Raw genomic sequence first — 22,341 nt, 5'->3', positions numbered from 1 at the left:
CTTGCACAAGCTGTACCTTCTGTGAAATCACAGAACGAACAAAACAAAGTGTTCTCAGAGGAAATCCCCGCTGCCTCCTCCCCGACACCATAACACAGCTCCATTTAATATTAAGAACGTAGCCAGAGTCAGATGGTCAGATTGAGTTCAGTGCACACGGGCTTCCACAGGGCAGCTGTCCAGATCACACAGTCAATGCTACACTGCATCTTTGTTGATGAGCGACGCAACAACACAGATGTCTGTCAGACCCGTAAACTCTGACGACAGGCAACGGTACGTAAGATTTCTAAGACACAGAATGTGCAGTGTCTGAGGGGGAAGGCCTTGCTGGGAAGAAATCAGGGCACAGGGTTAAAGCCATGGTGAATGTGAGGGAGCGAGAAGAAAGCCACCGACTGTACACACTGATGAGCATGAGAGGGAACGAGCTCATGGTTTTAAATCATTTTTAATTATTGATGCATGCAAGAAAGAGCATAACTCCATTTTGAATGAATCCTGTGCTCTTTGCAGAAATCTGACTTTGCATGCTGATTCTCTGACCAGGAGTTTCACACCGGGAACAATGCAACAAAAAACATCAGCATGAAATGTTTTTTGGAAATGTGTTAAGATGAATAAAATGCATTACTTTGAGCACATTCAGTCCTGAAATGATGCTGTTTCTGCAGAAAATCTATGTGGATCTGTTAAGGGATTAAGAAGCCGAAATATCACCGCAAACACACAATAAATAATTCCAACAGGGTGGCATTCAATTAAAAAGGTAATTCTAAGAACTTCAAACCATCAGTGCTATGATGATTGATGACTTATTGACCTAGATGGGAGAAAAATAAAAACTTGAGTGCAGTGTTCGAGAAGTACAAACTGATTTCAGGCAGTCTTTGTGGATGAAGCGTCAGCTTTTGATTCAAACAGGACAAGGGGACTGGATATTAAAATCAGTCAGTGATAACACAGGAAAATGAATTCTCACACTAAACACATCATAAAGGGCCCCTTAGGGAGCGAACAAGTGCTTCTTTGCAGCTTCCAGAGTCCCTAGAAGACAAAAACTCTTCTCCTTGATGGCATTACTGGAGAGCTTTTACAATAAAGAAGCTGCACGACATGTCGCATCCACAAGAAGAAATTTTTACTTCTAGCTGTAAGAATCTTTCCTTTGAGAAGATTTTAACATTATCGCCACCCCGAGTGCACTACTGACTCTTAAAATATGATAAAGAAAACTTAATACAGAGCAAACCTTCTTTCCAGCACATACAAAGACAACATGGTGAAAGTACAGTTAAATCTTTGTGTGTGTCAAATATCAGACCCTGAACGCCACTTTTAAGGAGAAGGGAGGTCTTTAAAAAAATAAAAGCTGTCATTTCTGCCTGACTTGGTAATTGCACAATCAATACAGAGCTGAATCACAGGTGAGACTCGTGTGTGTGTGTGTGTGTGTGTGTGTGTGTGTGTGTGTGTGTGTGTGTCCTCGCAGCAGCCCTGGGACCAGAAGAGGAAGGATGGGGGGAGGGAGCCACAGAGACGAAAGATAATTGTTTACTAGAGGCCTATGTAGCCGTCTCCTAGCAACAGCTCTGACGAGCTCCGCATCAGGTGTGGCTAACCATGGCAGCCGGCGTTAGCCTTTGGCTCTGCGAGTGTGTGCGCATCCAAAATATAGCTAAGTGTGGTGTCAGAGCAGAGAGAGGGAGGGTGGGAGATATACAGTACATGTACTGAGTTACAGCCTCTGTCCTACTTCTTGTCCTGATCCCCCCCCAGCTCAGATCTTGTTTTCTCATCTCTTGAAGTGTGAGTGTGGAAGACAACGAGAAAGAACAATGAGAGGAAATTGAGACAGCTGACTTGATATTTGCAGAGATTCCAACACGGAGTGAAATCAAACCTACGGAAACGAGCTTAAACGTACTGCTGACGGTCTTTTGTTGCTGTTGCGAGTTCTTCAAAGTTGGCACGGGATGAGGATTTGATTCTGGATATACTGCGTGTGAACTGGAATCCAGAGCAGAAAAAAACAATATGAACACGTAAGACGGTGGTGACGCCAGTGCATTTTTTGGAGTGCAAACAAATTTTAGTGGTAGAAGAGCTAAAATGATGAAATTTCCTTTGGACATCCGAAGAATCCAAGATGTTTTTTGTATTTGTAAATCTATACAAAGACAATAATCCAAAGGGCCCAGTTTCTGAACCTTTTATCCACATGACTTTTCCTTGCTAGCTAGCACATTTTGACACTTTCTGAAACCAACAATCACAGCCGCTACACGCAGCGACTGGATTCATTATGTTATGAAAGAGAGATCAGGGTCTGATCTGAACTGTCGGAAACAATGCTGTGGCCTTCAGGCATCACCCGACAACACCTCATAGAAGTAGTTTGACTCAAGCTAACTAGTACTTAAGAATATTGTGCTACAATCTCTTCTGTTAAGACAAGAAAATAACAACTCTGAAGACTTTTGCAGAAGTGGAATACAAGTAAGTCAAGTATTTGCGCTGTACGCGTCTACGAGAGAGCAGAAGACATGCTGAACAACGCGTGACACCAGCACCAATAAAGCATGAAAGCAAGCCAAAAACCATTCAGATAGTTTGGATTTGTTCCAAGAACAGCAGGTCGGCAGGTCGGTGCAGACAAACGCATTGTTTAAATGTGAATGAGATCGTCTAATACTTTTACTACTACTACGATCAGCATGAGCAGACGGCCAAATCAATGTCTTTACTGCTAAAATATTTAAGTTTCTTTGGACAGAATTAAGCCTCCGAATGACGTCGGTGGCTGCTGCAGACCAAATACAGCTCTGGCTAACTGCATGCATCTATTTACTAGCTGAGGGAGGTCTGATACATATCCGAGCTCAGAGCAGATACAGTTACAGGCAGGCTCACATCAAACGGACGTCCGGCTGATGTAGCTGGGGGGCGGGGATGGAGAGAGAGGCAGAGAAATTTCACCAGCAATTTCATTAGCGATCAAATGGAAGTAAGACGTGTCTCCCTCCCTCCCTCACTCTCCTGAAGTGCTCACACAGCACAACAAAATGGAAACTCAATCAGGCCTTAACGCAGTCAGCTGACTGCTGGACCATGTTAATGTTATAGAGGTACCATGTGGTCCACATGCTAATGACACTGTCTGATAACTTACATCTGAACACTGCCTTTGAGCACTGTTATTTCTTTCTTTCAGAGAGTTAGATAAGAAGACACCGGTCTCACCTTTTGTGCATTAGCTACAGAGCCTGAGCCAGGAGGTGATTAGCCTAGCTTAGCATAAATTTGCTCATTAGCATGTTGGATCTTGTTTGTTTGATCCAAAGCTGCACAAACTGAAAGGCAAAAACAACAATTTGTGGTTTTAGAGGAGAGTTATACGCTGGCACTATTTCTTCATAAACAGTACCTGCTGGCAGTCTTGTTCTCACAGTGGCGTTGCTAGGCAACCAGCGGAGCTGTTGTCAACAGTTGCACCACTTTCCCGCTTCTAAAACCACAACCTGTTTTTATATTTCTGTTTATGTACAGATTGTACAAACGAGATATGTGAGCTTTGGTAGGTTTATTATTTTAGCTATGCTAATGATGATTCATGTAGATTTAGCTATGATAATGCTAATTAGTACATTATCTTGTTTGCTGAATCCCTAGCAACACAAACAGAAATGTAAAAACAACAATTTGTGGTTTTAGGGGGGAGTTATGTGCCGTCACTATCTCTCGATGAGCAACCACAAACTATCTGTATGTCATGTTGATCGTAACGTTGTCCAGCAACCAGCAGACTGTTGACATTTACAATATTTACCTCCTAAAACCACAACTTTTAAGATTTTGGTTTATGTAGAGATTGAGCAAACAAGATATCCATACATAGTAAATTATGAGCTCTATAGGTGCTCGTAGGCTTATTTTTAGCTGTAAAAACAGCTGTACTTTTGCATATGGCGCTAGTTAGCAAATGTTAGCATACAAACATGCTAAACTAAGATGGTGAACATACCTGATAAACATCTGCAAGTTAGCACAGTCTTTGTGAGCACATTAGCATGCTAACGTTAGCCATGCAGACCTGCTAGCATGGCTGTAGACTCTTAGTCCTGTTACTGCTAAACTAGGCTTACCACATCCTGGCTCCAGGACTCTACACATGAGAGTGGTATTTATTGTTTCATGTCCATCCCAAACAGCTTTATTTACTTTTCTAAGGATGACAGTTTTTAAGCCATGACAAAGGTCAAATTGTGGCCTGCAACAGGCTAGGTTAGCCTAGTTTTTTGCCTAGCCAACTACTGGAAATGCCTTGTGTCACGTTGTCGATCACAGAAACAAGACTCTAAACCGAAGCAGTTCTTAATCCTTTGTGGTCCCTCTCCTGGCAAGATAAGAGGAGCCAGCAGTCAATGGTTTTATAAAACAGAGAAGTCAAAAAAACAGGTTTTCCCAAAAAATGTGAATCAGCACAGTCACAAGAGGTCCTTCAGCATACAGTCATAAATGTGTGCAAAAAGTATTAGCATGCTGGGTCCATTAGCGTGCCAGATCAGCTGCAGACTGATATACACACCCAGGAAAACCCAGGATAATAAGTATATAAACAAGAGGAAACTTTAAAAATCTAACATGCAAAGCAGTAACCATGTTTGCTTCATTAGTCAACCTTAAATACTCAATTAGGTACATTCTCCAAACTGCTTTCACTGTAAGGCAAATTCTCCACAGCCTCAGAAGTTTATTACAACTACAGTGACATCCTAACAAAAGACTAAAAACCTGCAAGAGGAGAAAGCAGAGGCAGCATGCATTTACTGTAAATTCAAGCCTGTGGGGAACACTGAGTGTAGGCTGAGCTCAGAGGTGGCAGCAGCATCAATAGTCAGCCTCTTTACCAGCATGCCGGCAAGACAAGCCAGAGCCGGAGAATCACTGGAAGACTTCCTAAGAATGGATAAGCATCATGCAATCTGAGTAAAATCAGCCATTAGCGACTGCATCACACTGGTGTGATGATAAATGGGCCGAGAGGAGAGGAGGCTATGATGTCTCAGTGTCTTCACAGAAGACGAAGCCTTTCCCAGAAACGCAGGATGAGTTTCACTGTTAGAGCCCGACTGTACCACACAGCACTGGAAGATGAAAAGTGCTCTCTGAGAACTGGCTTAAGTGCCAATTCAGAAAATTAAAAGGCACCACAGGGTATGGTTATAACTCAGAATTTCAGGGTCAATTTGACAATTACTGATTTGAGGGAAAAAATATCCAATATAACTGCATCAAACACATCAGAGTGATAAAAGACCTTATACACTTCAGCAGCTACAGCTCAGAAGGCACAGCCAGGATTGTGCCATGATACATGCAGACTGTCTAAATGTGTGATTGTGGACCACAACCTGCATTCATGTAGGGAAGATCAGGAAAAGGGCAGCTTAACTGTGTTCACACTGACATCTAAGGAGCAAAAAAAGATGTAATATTCCAGAACTTTACTGCATTCTTTCACTTTCAGATCATTTCAGATGCTGGCTTCAGGATGACAGAAGAGTCCAGCCCACACTGGTTTCCATGGGGCTTAAAATGGGCAGTTGGCCAGATGACACTGCCAACAGTACACTGCATCTTTGTTTCTTCAGGGAGGAAAGCGACAACGCCACAGCAAGTGACCCTGCAGGCTTGTTGTGACATCTGGCACTGGAATAGTGCACCGTTATCAGCCCGGGCCACTTAACAGAAAGACAACACACCAGAAAAGCCCTCTTCACCTCCGCCTCGAGGTGTCAGTCAAAGAGACGAATAAGAGGCTACGAGTGGTTCATATTCTGTGTGATGATGAATGTGAGACATGTGATGTTTTATATAGCTTCAGGGTTCGTCCAGGTGGTAAATGTCGCCCCTGACACACCGTCCCACCTGATGGTCTAAACAACAGCCTGCCTCATTAAATATATGACCTTTACAGTGTGAAATCACACCTTTGCCATTTTCCCCTGAAGCTTAAAAATGTTAGCAAAAGCAGCTGCTACTTCACTGAAGGTGGACCGCCTGTGCTGTCAACTGCGGTGGGAAACCCGAAATCTTTAAAATACACAAAGACGACGGATGAAGAAACGTGTGATGCATTCAAAAGAAAAGACTACAAAACATGCCACGTTTTCAAGAGAACGGTCCATTTTGGTTCAACGATTCCATTGATCTTCTGTTGCTCACCCGATCCAGGGCTGCAACTAGCAATTATTTCACTATCTATTATTCTGCTGGTTTCTTTCTTTGTTAATTGATCATTTGGGCTAAAATTAATATATATGTATATATCAATTTCTCACAATCAACTTCCTAAAACCCAACATGATGTTTTCAGATGTCTCTAGTCAACAGCCCAAAACCCAAAATACTTAGTTTGCCATCAAAGTTTTACTACTAAAAAGCCAGAAACAGAAAGTGATGAGCATTTTTGCTAAGAAAAAAATATTTAAAAGATTCATCAATGACAAAAATTTTCTGTCCATCAACTGATCATTTCAGCTCAAAGTAAAACAGCATTCACAGATGAGCTCCTTTGGTCTGCTGCAGCAGCACCACTACATTAAAAATCTGAATTAGATCACGAAGCAACAGAACAATGGCTGCATTTCTAAAAACACTCCATGACGTTCTTCAAAGAACAACAGGTTCGCTGAAACTCGATAGTGCCACACTGTTCAGTGCGACAGGACTAGTTCTTAGGATTCCTTTAACTTCGTGCACACCTTATTCGCATGCCTAATCCATTAGCTATCACTCATCTGCAGTCAGACGAGCTTAATTGCCCTGGAGGGGCCACCAGGGGCCACCTGGCACCCACAGCAGGAGAGGAAGAAGCTGTGGGGTGCAGAGGGGGGAAGAGAGGTGTCAAAACGAGGCAGCGTTACCACCGCCCGGAGGCATCGCTCACTTCAGCTGAGCACATATTTCACTCTCAGAGCGTAATGTCACTCGTTCATCATTATAATAGAGAATTAATTGGAGCATCCATCCGACACATGCGAAGCAGGCTGCACCTGCAAATACAGTACGTGCCATCCTCGCACATCACACCAGGCTCCCTTGAAAATTTGGCAGTTTAAAGTCACTTCGCATGAAAGTAAAAGTTCGACACCTCGCGGGTGTAGAAACTGTTTCTAATCAAAACACAAACCACTTTTTTCCACATTAAATCCACTTTTGCTTCGCCTGGTATTTCCCAAATCATCCAACAAAACTGGCAGCAGCAAACCATGCAGACCCATCCAAAAAGCTTCATCAATCAAATTCCACTTGACGGACTGTGTTACGATGAAATTGCCCTTCACACCCTCATGAATCAGTGAAACATCATGTTCTGAAGTAAACAGCTTTGCTATAACCGTCCTCCATACGATCAGTAACAGAGTTCCCCCTCCAGGGTCTACATATCAAAGCATTGCACCCAGGCTAATTACTCTATCATGGCCTTGGCAGGTGCAAGCCGGCGGACTGGAACAAAGCCAACCCTCATATATCAGGGCAACTTTAAAAGATGACCCAGATGACACTGCGAACCACTGTAGCTGCAATCGGATCCTTGTGAAGCGTGTAATCGTTTGGCCGTGATGTGTGCCAATTCTCATAAGGACAGGATGTCGCTAAGAAGACGCATTTAACGAGGTCCACCTCCTCTGCAAAGGCAGACACATGTGACCCAAAAACTTGACCAAGTCCTTGATGATTTATGGTAAATATGCCATCAGTGTGAGCCACTGAGCTGCAGCTTATTTGGAAAAAACTTCTTTCAAGTGCAGAGCTGTTGAGTTTTGTGCTCAGGAAGCTGGTTGCAATTAGAACAGCAACGATTAGTCGATTAATCAATAAGTGGCTCACAAGAAAACTAATCAGTGACTACTTGATAATCGATTAATCCTTCGAGAAATGTGCTGGTCGAGAGAATTAGCTGCTTTTCTTGATCTTACTTGGTCGTAAATCTAATAATTTAGTGGATTTTGGACAGTGGGTCCAATAAAACCGGACATTTAACGTCTAGGATTATTGTGATGGGTACATTCCACTGTTTTCTCATGTTTTATGGACCAAACATTCAGCAGGTTAACTGACAATAATGGTTAGTTGCAGCTCTAGTTTGCAATGACAGAAAAAAATTTAGTGTGAACTTTTATCCAAATAAGCTCTGCTGTCCTGTAGCTGATGTATGCAGAGGAGAAAAGTGGCTCCAAGCCTTTCAGACATGGTTGTGTGGTGCCTTCCCTCAGGCATGTGTTCACACACATCAAAAACTGAACATTAAATTGGCAAAATTCTGAATGGGGTTTGGTGCTGTGCTGTCTCCACAGAAGAAGGTGTCATGAAACACTTCTGTAGTCTGAACTGGAGCAAGAAACCACACTTACCGGCCAGGCGAACTGAAAGGGGATCAATATCTTGCCAGCATCGTCGACTTTATTCGCGTTGTTCTTGACGCTCTTAAAAGAAAACATATTTCCACCGAGAACTTGCGTAGATCCAGCTCCGAACGTGCAGGTGCCGCTGGTGGTGACCTCCATCTGGTACTCCTTCAGGCAGATTTTGAAGTAAGTGTCGCACTCGTCTCGGGTGCAGCGCAGGTCCTGGGAGCTCCTGGAGCCGTCGCAGCACTCCCCGTCCGCCAACTCGCCGTTTACATTCTCCACGGAGATCAGCTGCAGCTCGAAATAGCCGGTTGACTGGGACACCTGGAAGCAACATTTTAAAAGACAAAAATTACACATACGGGCCTTTGTGAAGAGGCTGCAGCGCGGTGAGGGTCGCTCAAATTGGTGCGTAAAAGGGGAGCAAGCGGCGCCTGACTCAGGGCGAATCATTATGGAGCTTATGAAGATCGGTTGGCTGAGTTACCCCAAAATTATTTCTTGCATGATGAACGGAGCGCGTGAACAGCCCACAGTTTGCTGGGTAATGTTTTTTTTTTGGGGGGGGGGGGGGGGGTTGGACAATCAGGGTACTCTCAGACTGGGAGCGAATTCACCGCTGCAGCAGCCAATTGATGCAATGCAACTTCCAACTTCTTGGTTCAGGCCTCATTTTGAGCCCCCCCTCAGGAAAAAACAATAAAAAAAACAAAACAACAAAAAACAGAAGGGCTCTCAGCATTGTAGCCAAAATGGAGAGAAGCCCGAATCAATTCCTCAGACTTCAATCTTGTCATGGTAACATGATCACATGCTCCACAACTGACGGCTACGTAATTCAATTATCGATTAATGTGATGCAGAATATGCAATGCCGGAGAGCAAACGCATCTGCCCACGCCCACCAACTTTTGACATTGGTCATTTTGAACATTTATTTTATTTGCGTGGAGCACAATTAAATATTCTTTAAGGAGGAAAGGATGAATTAAAAGCCTCCTTACCTCCGTCCATAACGTCAACAGCAGGCACACTATTGGGAAGCAATTCCTAATCCTGGTGCGATTCCACATGCCTCCGATTAATTAGAGTGACATAGAGGTTGGGGGGGGGAGAGAAGCGATAAGAAAAGACAAACAGCCGCGGACCCGGCGACTAGTTCCTCCTCTCCTGACATGCAAGGATGAAATATTCACATGCGCGTTTTCTCCGCCGTGTGCGTCCAGATTGCAGCGAGGCGTTACATGCGTGTGTGCGAGCAGGCGGCGGATTGCAGCGCATTGATGATGGTCCCCGCACAGGAGTGTCCCTCCGTCAAATCTCTCCACACAGCAACTGAGAGGCTCCGCAGCCACAGCCTGAGGAGAGGATGTCGGCTTTGATTGGCAGCTCCGCAAACCACTTACAAATTGGCCTGCGGGCAGTCTCTGAGCCAACCGGATTAAGGGGCGGACAATAGTATAATAACCCCACCAGCCCTCCTCCTCCTCCACCTCCTCCTCCTCCTCCCAAAACTTGAATTCTGCCGGGGTTTGTCCCTAAGCTTCATTTGGACAAAGCAGAGGTCGACTTTAATTAAGCGCAAAGATGTGAGGATAAGCAGGGTTTTTATTTCAAATTGTCTTCATTTTAATTAATTGTTTGCCTTCTGTTATTTCTGATCATCCCACACGAAGCGTTTAAGTATAATTTGTCACCGGGAATTCCTAAAAATAGTCGCGCAAGTGGACTAAAAGTGGGCTAATGGCCGATGACAGTGTGATTATGATTTGTATTAAATTTAAATTTGTATTGCGTGGATCATCTGTCCTGAATGCAGCTTGGTTTGTTTGATTTAAAATTTCGCCCTCAAATTGACTTGCTGCTTTTATTTTTGGCTCATATGTGATTAATATCTTTTCTCTTATCTTATCTCTTTTTTTTCTTTTTTTTTTTTTGGATCTTCTTGTTACCGCTCACGTGTTTCTGCAGAATTACTGGCTGCTGAAAGTAAACCTGCCCTTAAACACATCACTTTTTCAGGAACTAGACCAGACTAACCAAGGTGCTTTAAGTGCATCGGTCCAATTCATTTCAGCAGTGTAGAGCGCCCTCTACTGTCTGCATCAGACACCGTTTAACCTGATTCTCTAAAGCCCGGTAATATGAGGACATAGGATGTGCAAAAATAGATATATAATAAGAATATATGATGTCACACTTTTCTGCTTTTACACTCTGGTATTGAATAAATGTTGATATTAACATTTTTTCTCTTCTTTTGGTGCAATTTTTGGGTATTCTTCTTCTCATCAATGTACTCAGATCTGGATCACTGGATCATAATCAGTGATGCATTAATGTGTGAGCATTGCTAACGTTGCAGCAGGTGAAGGTGGACTTAATTTCAGTTACTTTATGTATTTCCAGGTGGATTAAACCATGATAATACATAATAATTTATTAGTTGATTTATATTTTGTATTAGTGTACGTGTAGTGCAGTAAAGTAGAAAATACTCAAGTGAAGCGTGAGTGCCTCAAAATTGCCCTTAACTACAGTACATGAGTAAATGCACCACCATTTTTCTCTGCAGTATCCCGTTACTGTGTGATGCTGCATCAGTCTAATATCTCACACTCTTCTTGTGCGACCTGCTGCCACAGCGCTGATGCACGACATGCAGCAGGTTTATATTAAAATGCAGCTCAAGCCGGTTGCAGCCGGTTTGCTTTCAGCTGATCTCCACCTCATTTGGATTGACTGGCAACCCCAGCAACAAGTCTTCCAACCCCCCTCCTCCGATACTGTACATACACAGAGACAGATGCTTGTCTCACTTTAGGACATCTGCATCACCTGACAGCATCTCCTCATGCTTTTGATTTTTCTTTCTTTCCCTCCTGCTGAAATTAAACCGGACTCCTTTCACTTTCACACAGTGGAAGGATCTGTGTGCAGACAGTTTAAGTTTAGTGATCTTTTCTTCTTCTTAAGCTTGCATTTATGATAATGACACAAGTGCAGACTGAAGTGAAACGTATTTACTTAAATAATGTGACTTTAAGCTGTTTAAGATGGCATTTTTCCCACGTGAATAAAGCTTTTATCATCTATAGACACAAGAAGTTTTGCAGCTCAGACGTAAGTTGTGTGCACCATGCGACCACTGAATTCACTCCACTCCAAGGGAGAGAAGCTGCCAATCAAAGTGTATGTGACAGCAGCCCCCCCCCCCCATGTCTCTGTCTCCTTCTCATCAGGCGACTGCCAGCCCATCAGATAGGCCTTAAAGGAGGCTGTCGATAGCCGGAGCAGCCGAGCCGCTTGGACTGGAACATTTCACACGCTGTCACAAGTGCATGCGAGTGCCTTAAGTTGCCTCACACCTAGTGAAGGGCCTCAGGTGGTGAAGGAACTGTGTGTGTGTGTGTGTGTGTGTGTGTGTGTGTGTGTGTGTGTGTGTGTGTGTGTGTGTGTGTGTGTGTGTTCTGTAGTGCTTGACCAGTATGGGTTTTTAGCCATGCTAGCAGTGAGGCTCTAGAGGAGGAAGTGTCATCTGGTTGGCCTGTCCACCACTTTCGTCCACTCTAGGGATGGTTAAAATTTTATTGGCACCGATGCCATCATCGATTCTGCTTATTGGTCCGATTCATTATTGATTCCCTTATTGATTCCTGTCTGTAGCCTGAGAGCTAATTGTAGCAATAGCCGGTCATCATCTAAAGTGGATGAAATGAGAGAATATTTGCACAGTATTTGTTTTCATTTTAAAAATCTAAACTAAGCCTGCCTGTGTGGCGCTAATTGTGATGTTGTAATGCTGCTCGGCTGGGAAGCAGTGGCACGCGTGCGTAGTGTCAAACACCAACATGGCATTCCTGGAATTGAAGTTCCTTTCCGCTTAGAAAGAAGTTTCAGCACATTGCTGTTGTTTCCAGCCTCGCTCGAAAGGATCATTTCACAGACATTACAGCTAGCACTGTTGTCATCTTGCAGTACATTGGTTTGTTGCCAAATACCTGCAAAACTAATGATATTCCCTTCAGTATTAATTGTGCCATTTAGCAAATGTTAGCATGCTAACCCACTAAATAAGATGTTGAACATATAAACAATAAACCTGTTAAAACACCAGTATGTTAGCATGCTGATGTTAGCATTTAGCACCAGTCCAGCTCACGAAGATGCGAGTGCAGCTGTAGACTCCTAAGCTGTCTTGAATACAGGCTGCTTAATAGCAATATCTTGTGCTGGACGTATACTTTTTAAGGACATTTTGCATTTTCATGCCCATAAAATGAAAAGCATTCAGCGTTTACCCCAGAACTGTTTTCATGTCAAGGTGGAAATGCCTCTGTAAAAGCCTTTAGACCTTAATGATTCACTAATATGCGCCTCGCCATTGAAACCGTGACTAATGACATTTGTTAAGCATCTCTTAAGCCTGAGTGATTCACCAGAGGAACCTGGGTACATTTTGCCTGTACGTACAAAACCGATCTATAAAAAACTACCTGGAAGTCTAAGTGACAAAAGGAAATATGCAAAACAACGACAAAAGATCAGGGTTTTAGACACTTTCATGTTTCATGAATAACATCTAATATGTGCTGAAAGACTAATATTAGTTCAACATAGCACCAAACTCTAGTATGGCGTGAATACTAACACCTACCAAAGGGCCTCGGGTGGTGTGTGCCTACCTTGTCTTCCTGTTTGCATACACCACATACATGTGTGTGAGGCACAGAAAGAGGAGTGTGTGTGCAGGAGGAGAAGGGATTATGAGTGGGAGCGCTGTGGGGGGTTTGCCAGTCTCCAGGGGGGAGGTGAAGTGGATTTCTTCTCTCATCCATTTTTCATGGCTTTTCTCCTTTCAGATCTCCAGTCTCTGTACATACGGCTGACGGGTCGATTCTCTTTTATCTTTAAGCATCTTTTGGGGCCTCAGTGTGTGTGTGTCTGGTGGCGTTTGGGGAGGGTTTGATGGTGGCGGCATGGGTCAAGGTTGAGACATGCTGGTTTTCATCAATCCCTAATGACTGCCTCACCACACTGCCTGCTAAGAGGATGCTCATTTGCTGATGTATTCTGGGTTTTAATTGTGGGCGGCTTCAGTATCTTTCTCTAATGTTTAAATCACTGAATTCTAAATACTTAGTGAAGATGATGTGCATGTTCTCGACAGTGCAAATGGATGCAAGGATGTGATGCAAGATCTCATAGGAATATTATGGAGGTCAGTCCAGATGGAACATACATAAACAGTACTGTTTAATAGCAGTTTATTTCCCTTGTGAATTAATTCAAACACATATGTCTTTTAAAAGGAGCTTTGAATAATTGATGACCTCTGTTTGTGACCTCTAGGGTTCATCACCATTGGCCGAACTTGTTTCCAGGCCTCCGTCCTTCCCTTTGAGCTGCAGAAGCCTTTGACTGTCAATATTTCCATAGTAGAGAAAGCTCCAGCAGATCTAATGATGATCCGAGTGCAAAACACTGGAATAATAATAACACTGATTTGCATTTTTTGGTGTTGAAATTTGAAGTCTTTTAAGCCTTTATTGGCTGTATCCAGGCTAAGGCAGATACATGTGGAAATGCTAGTATAGCTGTGAAAATGATCACTAGCCCCCAAGTGTTTTCAGACCATTTTTGAAATGCAATTAAGGCTAAAACAACAGAGAAACAGCTGATTTCTTTGAATCTCAGTTTGGATTGATTGAATAAATCTGTGCATTGAAGTCATTGTTGGCATGGTGTTGGACAGGTGCTACACTTCATCTCCCCTCCATTGAGAAGCACGTGTAGAGTGAAAGTGATCATGTGGAGAGGAAGTGCAATCAAAGAAGTTGAATGAAGGACGCCACAGTTATATGTTTTCTGAGCAAATCAAGATAATCTAATCAGAAAAAAAGCATATATTCCCTCCCATGAATCATGCTTTCATACCTGATAACCCTCACTGTTCAGGTGAGAAGAATGTATTTGTGTTTATCAGCTGCAGAAAGAATGGGGAAACTACAGTACGCTCTGCACAAAGGCTAGCAGAGGAATGTGGCTTCACCAGCAGATTGCCAGGCAAAACACTCACACTGTATGGCAGTTATGCAAATGCTGGTGAGTGAAATACCTTGTCACATTGTTGGCACAATATGTTAGCAGCAGTTTAAAGCACCAAAACAAACCTCAATCAGCAACATTTCATGACCAAAATGTCAGCTAACGAGCTAGTTCTGACTATAGCTAGCTTAGATATGGGACAAGCTAACTAGTTCAAGAGCTAGACATCTTCCCAGTCAGTGGTTAGTTCACTTGTAACAGGGAGGATGGCCCAAAACCAACCATACTTAATACTTAGCCTAAGCCTACACTAAAAAACTGGTGGTCGCCGGGTTTATTTTCAGCAGCACAGACTCTACTGAATGATCATGAATATTATAGACAGCAGTGCCTCTATGATCCTCACACTCTGTGACTATATGTTGCTGCTTTTCACTTTGATCATGAAGGTGAATCTAAGAATTGTGTATCTGTAGTATGTAGTTTAGAGAATATTATAGATCCAATATGAAAAGGGTGCGATTGAAAGAAAGAGGCACAATTACAAATCCATGTGCTATTTCAGCACCACAGACAGCACCATGGATTTATCAATACACAGCACAGTTAGACTGCTGATAAACCTCAGTCAGATAAAGGATCAATGAGCCGGGCAGACCAAACAACCCCTGCACAGTCTCCGCTACAAGGGGATAGAGAGGGGGGTGGCAGCTTAACAAGGGGGATGCAATTTGGGCATTTTGTCAACAAGGAGGATGAAGGCCCCCCTCGTACTGCCTACTGCGCTTACCTGAAGTCTGACGATCACCAGCCACAGGATTTGTAACCAGGCCAAGCAAGTTCGTGGCCAGTCCAAACTAGCATTGTCGCCTAGCAAGTGTTTTCATGAGCGAAATCACTTGAACAGCAAACTTATCGCAGAGGCTCAACAATTCATTCCTCTTTTACCAATGCTCTGCGACACAGATGGATAACATCACGGCTTAATTACAAACATTACGAATACCAGGTTTATCAGCTGGAATTACACTGAGGTCGTCAAGCTGGTCTGTAAACGAGGCCCTAGTGTTTCAGTGTCTTCAGTTACCCATTTTTATCCCTCACCTCCCATGGTTGACTGAGCTATGAAGTGTGTGGAAAGGGCATTTCCGCTGCGATAGCATGAGACATGTAGTCACCACTGACACTGAAGTGTACCTCTCTCGTACCCTCATGTTCTGCTCCGCTGATAGTATTGTATGCATTTGTGTTTTCTCATGCTGTCAGCTCAGATTTCATGCAGCACATGCCAGTCTGTGTGATGTGTTACTGTTCAGAGGAGGCGAAGAGACAGACATTCCCAAACCAACTGGAAATGCAACGCTGGGTTTCAATAACACGGGGTGAACAGGGAAGCAGTCCACCACCAACACACACGTTTGAGAATGATTTACAATAGAAGAGCCACAGTTACAATGTTAACCTGTTGGGCGAGTTAATGGCACTTCACACTGTGTGTCTTGCTTTTCCTGTTCGTGCTCTGGAGCTGATTTTGTCCCCGTTTAACCTTGTAGATACAGCAAAATTAATGGTTGCTCATGCAGAACCCCCCTTTAATTTAATGTATTTTCTGTGAAGGCATGGCAACACTAGATAATGTTTGATGTTTATATTCTGTTGCTAAAAACTCAGCGATCCTCTCCAACAGATGATGATTGGGAAAACGCTGCAGGGGATGCATCCTGAAGCCCTTTGAACCTAAATTATTGTTTCTTTTGCTTCCTCTCCTCTGCTATCGTGTAAGAGATGAGATACGATGCTCTGATTACCTAAAGCTGCCTGTCCGACCATAAATCACTGATTTAAAGGCATGATTAAAGAGCATATGTGGTATGTTTTTCAGATTTCTTTTCCTGCCAGTGTTAACATGGCAGAGAGGACTTTCCTATTTCACTCCTTCCACATATGGAGATACGTAAGGGGAGACTTGCCTAAACCCTCCGATCCACCCCAGCACGCATAGCCCAGGACCTCGTAAATTATGTCACTGATAAGGCCCAGCAGAAGCTGCACAAAGACTCACAACTCCGAAAAAAGCAGCATCAAAACCTTTATGACGACCTTGAAACGAGCCCTTTAAAACAGAAACAGGTTGCGGGTATCCACGTGGTTCCGATCGAGGCTTGCTTATCAGTTTAAACCTGCCCCCCCCCCTCCTGTTCTTCCTCAAAACATGATGCCATGTTAATCCAAGGTTACAACCTAACTGCTCAACAGCTGAGGGCAGAAGAGCAGCACATCTTGTATGAATTTCAAGGGTAGGTTTGGTGATAAGAAACAATGGATTACTTGATCTGATCAGGAGATTCGATTGTATTTGGTAATGTTTATGGCAGCGGCTTCCAGACTGGCAGTCGGGACCCACCTAAGGGGAAGCAGCAGGATAAATCCGATGGATCGTGATTGCCAAGAAGATTGGAAATAAGAAAACAACCCACTGTGCTATTATGAAAGACTTAACCTCACTCTTTGGTTGAACGTGTCATGACTCATCGACAAATGCAGCCTGTGATAACAAGGCAGAGGGGTTGCAGGTAGCTTCACTTTAAAGGAGACTGTGCTCCCAAGAAAAATGATTTTGATGAGTATCGGACATTTCAGCAAATGCCAAAAAAGTCCTCTTGTGGCAGCAGTAATTATGGCTCTTGTCCATCAGGAGCAAAAAAGAAGGTAGTGTGATCTCGTGGTGCCATAAAGTCCACACAAGAAGTAGGTCGGGGTGCATGGATGAGCCAGAAACTGTTGGACTTTTCCACTGGACTCTTTTAACCATGACCAAGCTCCCCAACATTAACAATGTGGTTATTATTGACACCACAAGCCAAGTTGTTTTTGTGCCTAAACCTAACCAAACCTTAACTCTACAGGTCGATGTCATCCCGTCATTAGCGGTGTCAGATCAGAAAACGCTTACATGTGTTGTTCTGTAGGATGTGGACTAACAATCTATTTCATTTGGAGGACTTTAAAGGGTAAAAAAAAAAATAAAAAATGGTTGGTGACCACTGAGTAAAAGAATTTCTTTAGCTTGCTCTAGCTACAAACAGTTAAAGCTGCAGTTTAAGTATGCACTCAGTCAAAAGCTCAGGTGAACTGCTAACTAGCCGAGACAACACAAAGTGCAAGCATCAACTAATGACTCCAAAAGACAGGCAGTAGATGTGTTAAGAAAGACAGGTTGACAAAGGTTAATAACACACTCCTCCTTCCCAGACGCTAAGATCTCATTTGCATACAGATGGAGAGTGTGTCACAGTGCCGGAATCACTCTGGTATTGTGCACATCAGTGCGTCGTCTAACTGCAGCGGTGGATCTTGTCTTTCCTTCAGAGGGCAGGTTTTTAGCTCCCACCTGTGAATGGACTGCATTCAGAAAGAGGGTTGGTAATCCATCTGCTGTGGTAACACACACACACGCGCACATGCACACACACACACACACACACACATCCAGATGGTCTCTGGAGAACACAGACGTCCCATGTGTCCAGTTACAACATGAAAGCAACAGGGACGCAATTCAAGTACCCATCCATCCACCCATCCCCACCACCCTTTTACAGATGGAGGGGTGGCGGTGAATGAGGGGTGTATTTACAGAATTGTTCATACACAGTCTCTGTAAGATTAAGCTTTATTTCTTCTCCTATTTGAGGGATGAGTCACTGAAAACATTCGTTTGACTCATTTCTTTCTGAGAGTTAAATGAGAGAATCAACATTACTCTCAGTTTTAGTTATTAAGTGTGGCACAAGAGTCGGTGAGTGATTAGCCTAGCTTAGCATAAAACTGGAAGTAACTAGCACATCTCTTAGATGTAAGAACTACACATGCTATCGCATCTAAAGCTCACTAATGAACATGTCGTATCTTAATTGTCCCATCCATACACACACAGAAATGTGGAAACAACGATTTGGGCAGGGTAACTTCCTGGAGTCTGGTTATCCAGCAAAGATGCTGCATGGAAGTACTGGACATCAAGGAACTGTCACACCAAGGAACTCCTGCTAAAACTAGAAATAATCATTTTTACATTTCTGTATATGCACAAATTAAACGAAGACGCTATGTTGTGTTAATTTCTGAGCATTAGAGGTGTAGTTTTGAAGTTTGGACAGAGCCATGTTAGCTGTTTCCACCTGCTTCCAGTCTTTATGCTAAGCTAAGCTAACTCCATTGTACCCGCACTGAGTTTAACACACAGATGTGAGAATGGTGTTAATCACATCTAACTCATACTGCATTTCCCTAATGCTGAACTACATTTGATGATGTTTCTAAATGACTGTAAGGTTAATACCTCAAATCTCAAACCGTAAAAAAGACCCTAATGTTCTTGTAAAGCTGAACATACCTTGGCTGACAACATTTCTAAGCCACCAGCTGACTCATGTTTCAAAACCACCCAGCAGAGAAGCAGAAGCACGCTGAGGACACAAACTGTAGAGGTCAAACATTTCTCTTTCAGTCTTTGTGTCATTAAGGTCAAAAAATTTTCAGGAAAATGAAATAAAAACCTGTCAAGCACTTGTCTGATGTTTCTGCTGCTCTGCACCAGTGACATTACCAGAGAAGCGTGTTTTGATACTGAAGTAAGAGGGAGTATAAGCGTGACCTGAAGTCAATTTGTTCCCAGGCAACATGCTTTCATGAGGGCCGCAGACGAGCGGTACTGGCATTTGAATAAAGAAAGGAAGAGTCATGGTAACGTGTGCTTTAGAAGAGTTTTTAATTTGGTTCATCTTATTGGCTGCTCTGTTTTAAAGTACTGTTATGAACTGCAGACTTCTCACTCATCTTATAGGTTTGCCTACATATATATCTACTCCACTCATATTCATGTCATCTGCATGTTGTCTCCTTGTCATGTCTCTACTCTCATGCATCCCCTGACACACCTGACGCCCTCTACCGACTGCACTCCTCCAGCTGTCGTTCCAACAATGACTCTGCAACGCAGAGTCTTCCTGTTCTTCCTGTTTCCCTACACTCGTGCACACACACCCCTGCAGAATCATCTTCGATAAAATCACCTCCACAGTGAATGTGACAACCCTGCTTTCGTTTCTGGGAAACCTATCGAGGGGCCTGTCGAGATCAGATTTTACAGAATTTACATTTGCTCTGCCTTATCGCCGCAGAGGGATTCTCTGCGTAAAAGTGTCGTCCTGTTTCCTGATCAGGATGCGCTTGTTCACAACAGGTGATGTATATCAACGGGCTGCATAAAGGCTGCTGACAGATTCATGTAAGCAGCAGGGAAGTGCTGCGCATTTCACGTTAATCACAGAATACTTGCTGATCTCTGCTCTTTCAGTTTCCTCTGGAAGACGTTTCACCACTTCATGCTAAAATGCTTTTTTTTTTATAATAAGTGTACAAGTATTTTTTTGTTGACTGACAGTATATCTTACACACTTATACAACTACATGTGAAAACCAGTTATTAAATGTTTACACAATATAATAAAAAGTGAATTTCTTTATTGTACAACTAACCTTATCCTAAATCCGTGCATTTAGTCAGCAGCATTTGAGGCTTTTAAAGGCTGCCTGGATCCCACTCTGGATCTATAGCCTTACTCTGGTTGAATATTTCCTAAGAGTGAGGAATAAGGAAAGGAAACAAAATAATATCTAACATACTTTGAACCATTAGACATTAAACTTGTACCATTGTGGAGCCCATAGTGTGGCAGCCACCTTGTCAAAAATGTGCAGGCTCTTTGTTCCTCTCAGTGTTTATCTGATAATATCTCATTAACCCCTACTCAAAGGAATAGCTCAACGGAAACACAGTATACCTGGCTTTTCCTCCCCTCATGTCTGTGCCTTAAACATGGAGCTGGAATCAGGGGTGATTAGCTCAAAAATGCAGGCTAACCGTTCCCCTCTGACTCCAGTCTTTATGCTAAGCTAGGCTAATCACCTGGGCTCCAGCTTCAGACTTAAAGCAAAGACATGAGAGAGTTATCAATCTTCTCATCTTCTCATCAATCTGATCAATAAATGTTCTACTGAGACGTCACCAAAAAATGAGAGGACATTGATAGTGTCGACGTGCTCAAAAACAAGACATACTCCTAAAAATGAACTCAAAGGTGAGTTAATAATTAGAGGACTAAAAATTGACATTTTGGGCATGAAACCCATTTTATTTCAACTTAATGCAGTTTAATCCAACACAGTTAGTGCACATGCAAAGTATCATATTTAAATATATACTGTATGTTTGTACCAAGTGTCATGTTTTAAAAGTTAAATATTTTAACATTTAGGTAATAAATTAACAAAATTGAAACATTACTGAAGACACTGCCCACAATGAGTATACACTTTCAATAAAGCATAAAATACATGAGAATTTCAGAAAATTGCAATGTTCGTGTTTGTACTTTTCTTCAGAAAATATTTTTTTTAAAAACACAAAATCAGTGTAAGACACCAGAAACAAAAAAAATCACAATTCGACAAATTTCTTTATGTCTTCACCATGAAAAAATCCTAGTACTTCTTTCACTTAAAGGTATTATGTGTAGGATTTTCACTAAATATTACACTATCTAATAGAATAACATGTGCTACACATCATAGTCACTATGAACCGCTTAATAGCAGCAACTCTGATTATCTTCCCCCTTTTGCTTCTGAATGTTCTGCTATCAGTCTGCCAATAAAGAAGCAACCATCTAAAATCACAAGTTCCTCTTCCAGGACTCATGAGCAAATCAAGAATCACTGAATATTTAATGCAACAAACGAATATTGAGTCGATCACCGGAGGTAATCTCTGAACGTCCATGGTCCAAGTCAACAGTAATACACCTTTAATTAGAGAATACTACACATAGCACCTTTAAAAACATGTTTGTGATCGTTGAAAATACAGTAAGAAATTGTCAAACAGTGCACAAACCATGAAAGAAGAAAAGAAAAAAACGATCACAGTTGAAGAAGCAACTACAGCATAGCCATGGGGGAACATCTATAAAAGTCTGGTACTAATGAATTAAGTACTCTGTCGCAGAGAACCGCTGAGTTTTCACATTTCTGACATGTTGCTGAGTATCTGATATGTCAGCGTCTTCGAAGCAAGCAAACGGATACGAAACTTTTTTGTTATGCGCCTGAGTGATGGAGGTAGAAATTTCCAATGCTGGGCTAATGTTTAATATCCAGCATAGGCAAGAAGGAGTTTTACAACCATTTACTTACCTCAAATATTCGTGTTAGATTTAGTAGAAGTAGCGTATGGCTTAGCAGTGGCACAGTCTGCAACCTCACTCTGGACTGTCAAAAGTGCATTTGCTTTCGTTGGAAAGGGGAACGCTGGGCTTGTCGCCGCAGGAGACTTCAAGGAATAGTTCAACATTTTGGGAAATGCACTTATTGGCTTTCCTGCTGAGACTGAGATGAGAAGATCGATACCACTCTCAAGGCTGTTCAGTAAATATGAAGCTACAGCTGGCAGCCAGTTAGCTTAGCTTAGCACAAAGACTGGAAACAAACAGCTAGCCAAACATGATAGCTAAAACTCACTAATTAACACACAATATCGTTCATTTAATTATTATTTGGCAAACTGTAACTAGAGCATAATCCAGGAAAACACTGGTCCCAGCCAAGAAATAGTCTGGTTTAAACCAGCTGTAAAAAATAATCTTTTTAAAGTTTTTGGACTGATTATAACAAACAAGATGAAACTTGTTAATTATTGAGTTTTAGAGGTGCTGGTGGTGACTTAGTAGATTTTTTATAACCTATCCCCTTGTTTTGAGTCTTTATGCTAAGCTAAGTTAGCCCGCTGCTGGCTGTAGCTTTATATTTACCCTAT

The 22,341-nt window shown here is 42.5% G+C and overlaps 1 protein-coding gene across 2 annotated transcripts in view; it reads right to left on the bottom strand.

Annotated features, from left to right (window-relative positions):
- The window catches only part of jag2b (jagged canonical Notch ligand 2b), a 43,638-nt gene extending 33,904 nt beyond the window's left edge, over nt 1-9,734 (bottom strand). For both annotated transcript variants that reach the window (XM_070987370.1, XM_070987371.1), the window contains exons 1-2: nt 9,422-9,734; nt 8,421-8,741 (exon numbers count right to left, since the gene is read on the bottom strand). In XM_070987370.1, the coding sequence (XP_070843471.1) occupies nt 8,421-8,741; nt 9,422-9,490 (390 nt within the window). In that variant the 5' untranslated portion in view covers nt 9,491-9,734. The remainder of the gene's footprint in view (nt 1-8,420; nt 8,742-9,421) is intronic.
- Nucleotides 9,735-22,341: the final 12,607 nt, after the last annotated feature.

Source organism: Chaetodon trifascialis, chromosome 19 (assembly GCF_039877785.1).
Source record: "Chaetodon trifascialis isolate fChaTrf1 chromosome 19, fChaTrf1.hap1, whole genome shotgun sequence".
Classification (NCBI taxonomy): Eukaryota; Metazoa; Chordata; class Actinopteri; order Chaetodontiformes; family Chaetodontidae; genus Chaetodon; species Chaetodon trifascialis.
The sequence above is the reverse complement of the archived record's forward strand: the minus strand, read 5'-3'. Positions and strand labels throughout refer to the sequence as shown.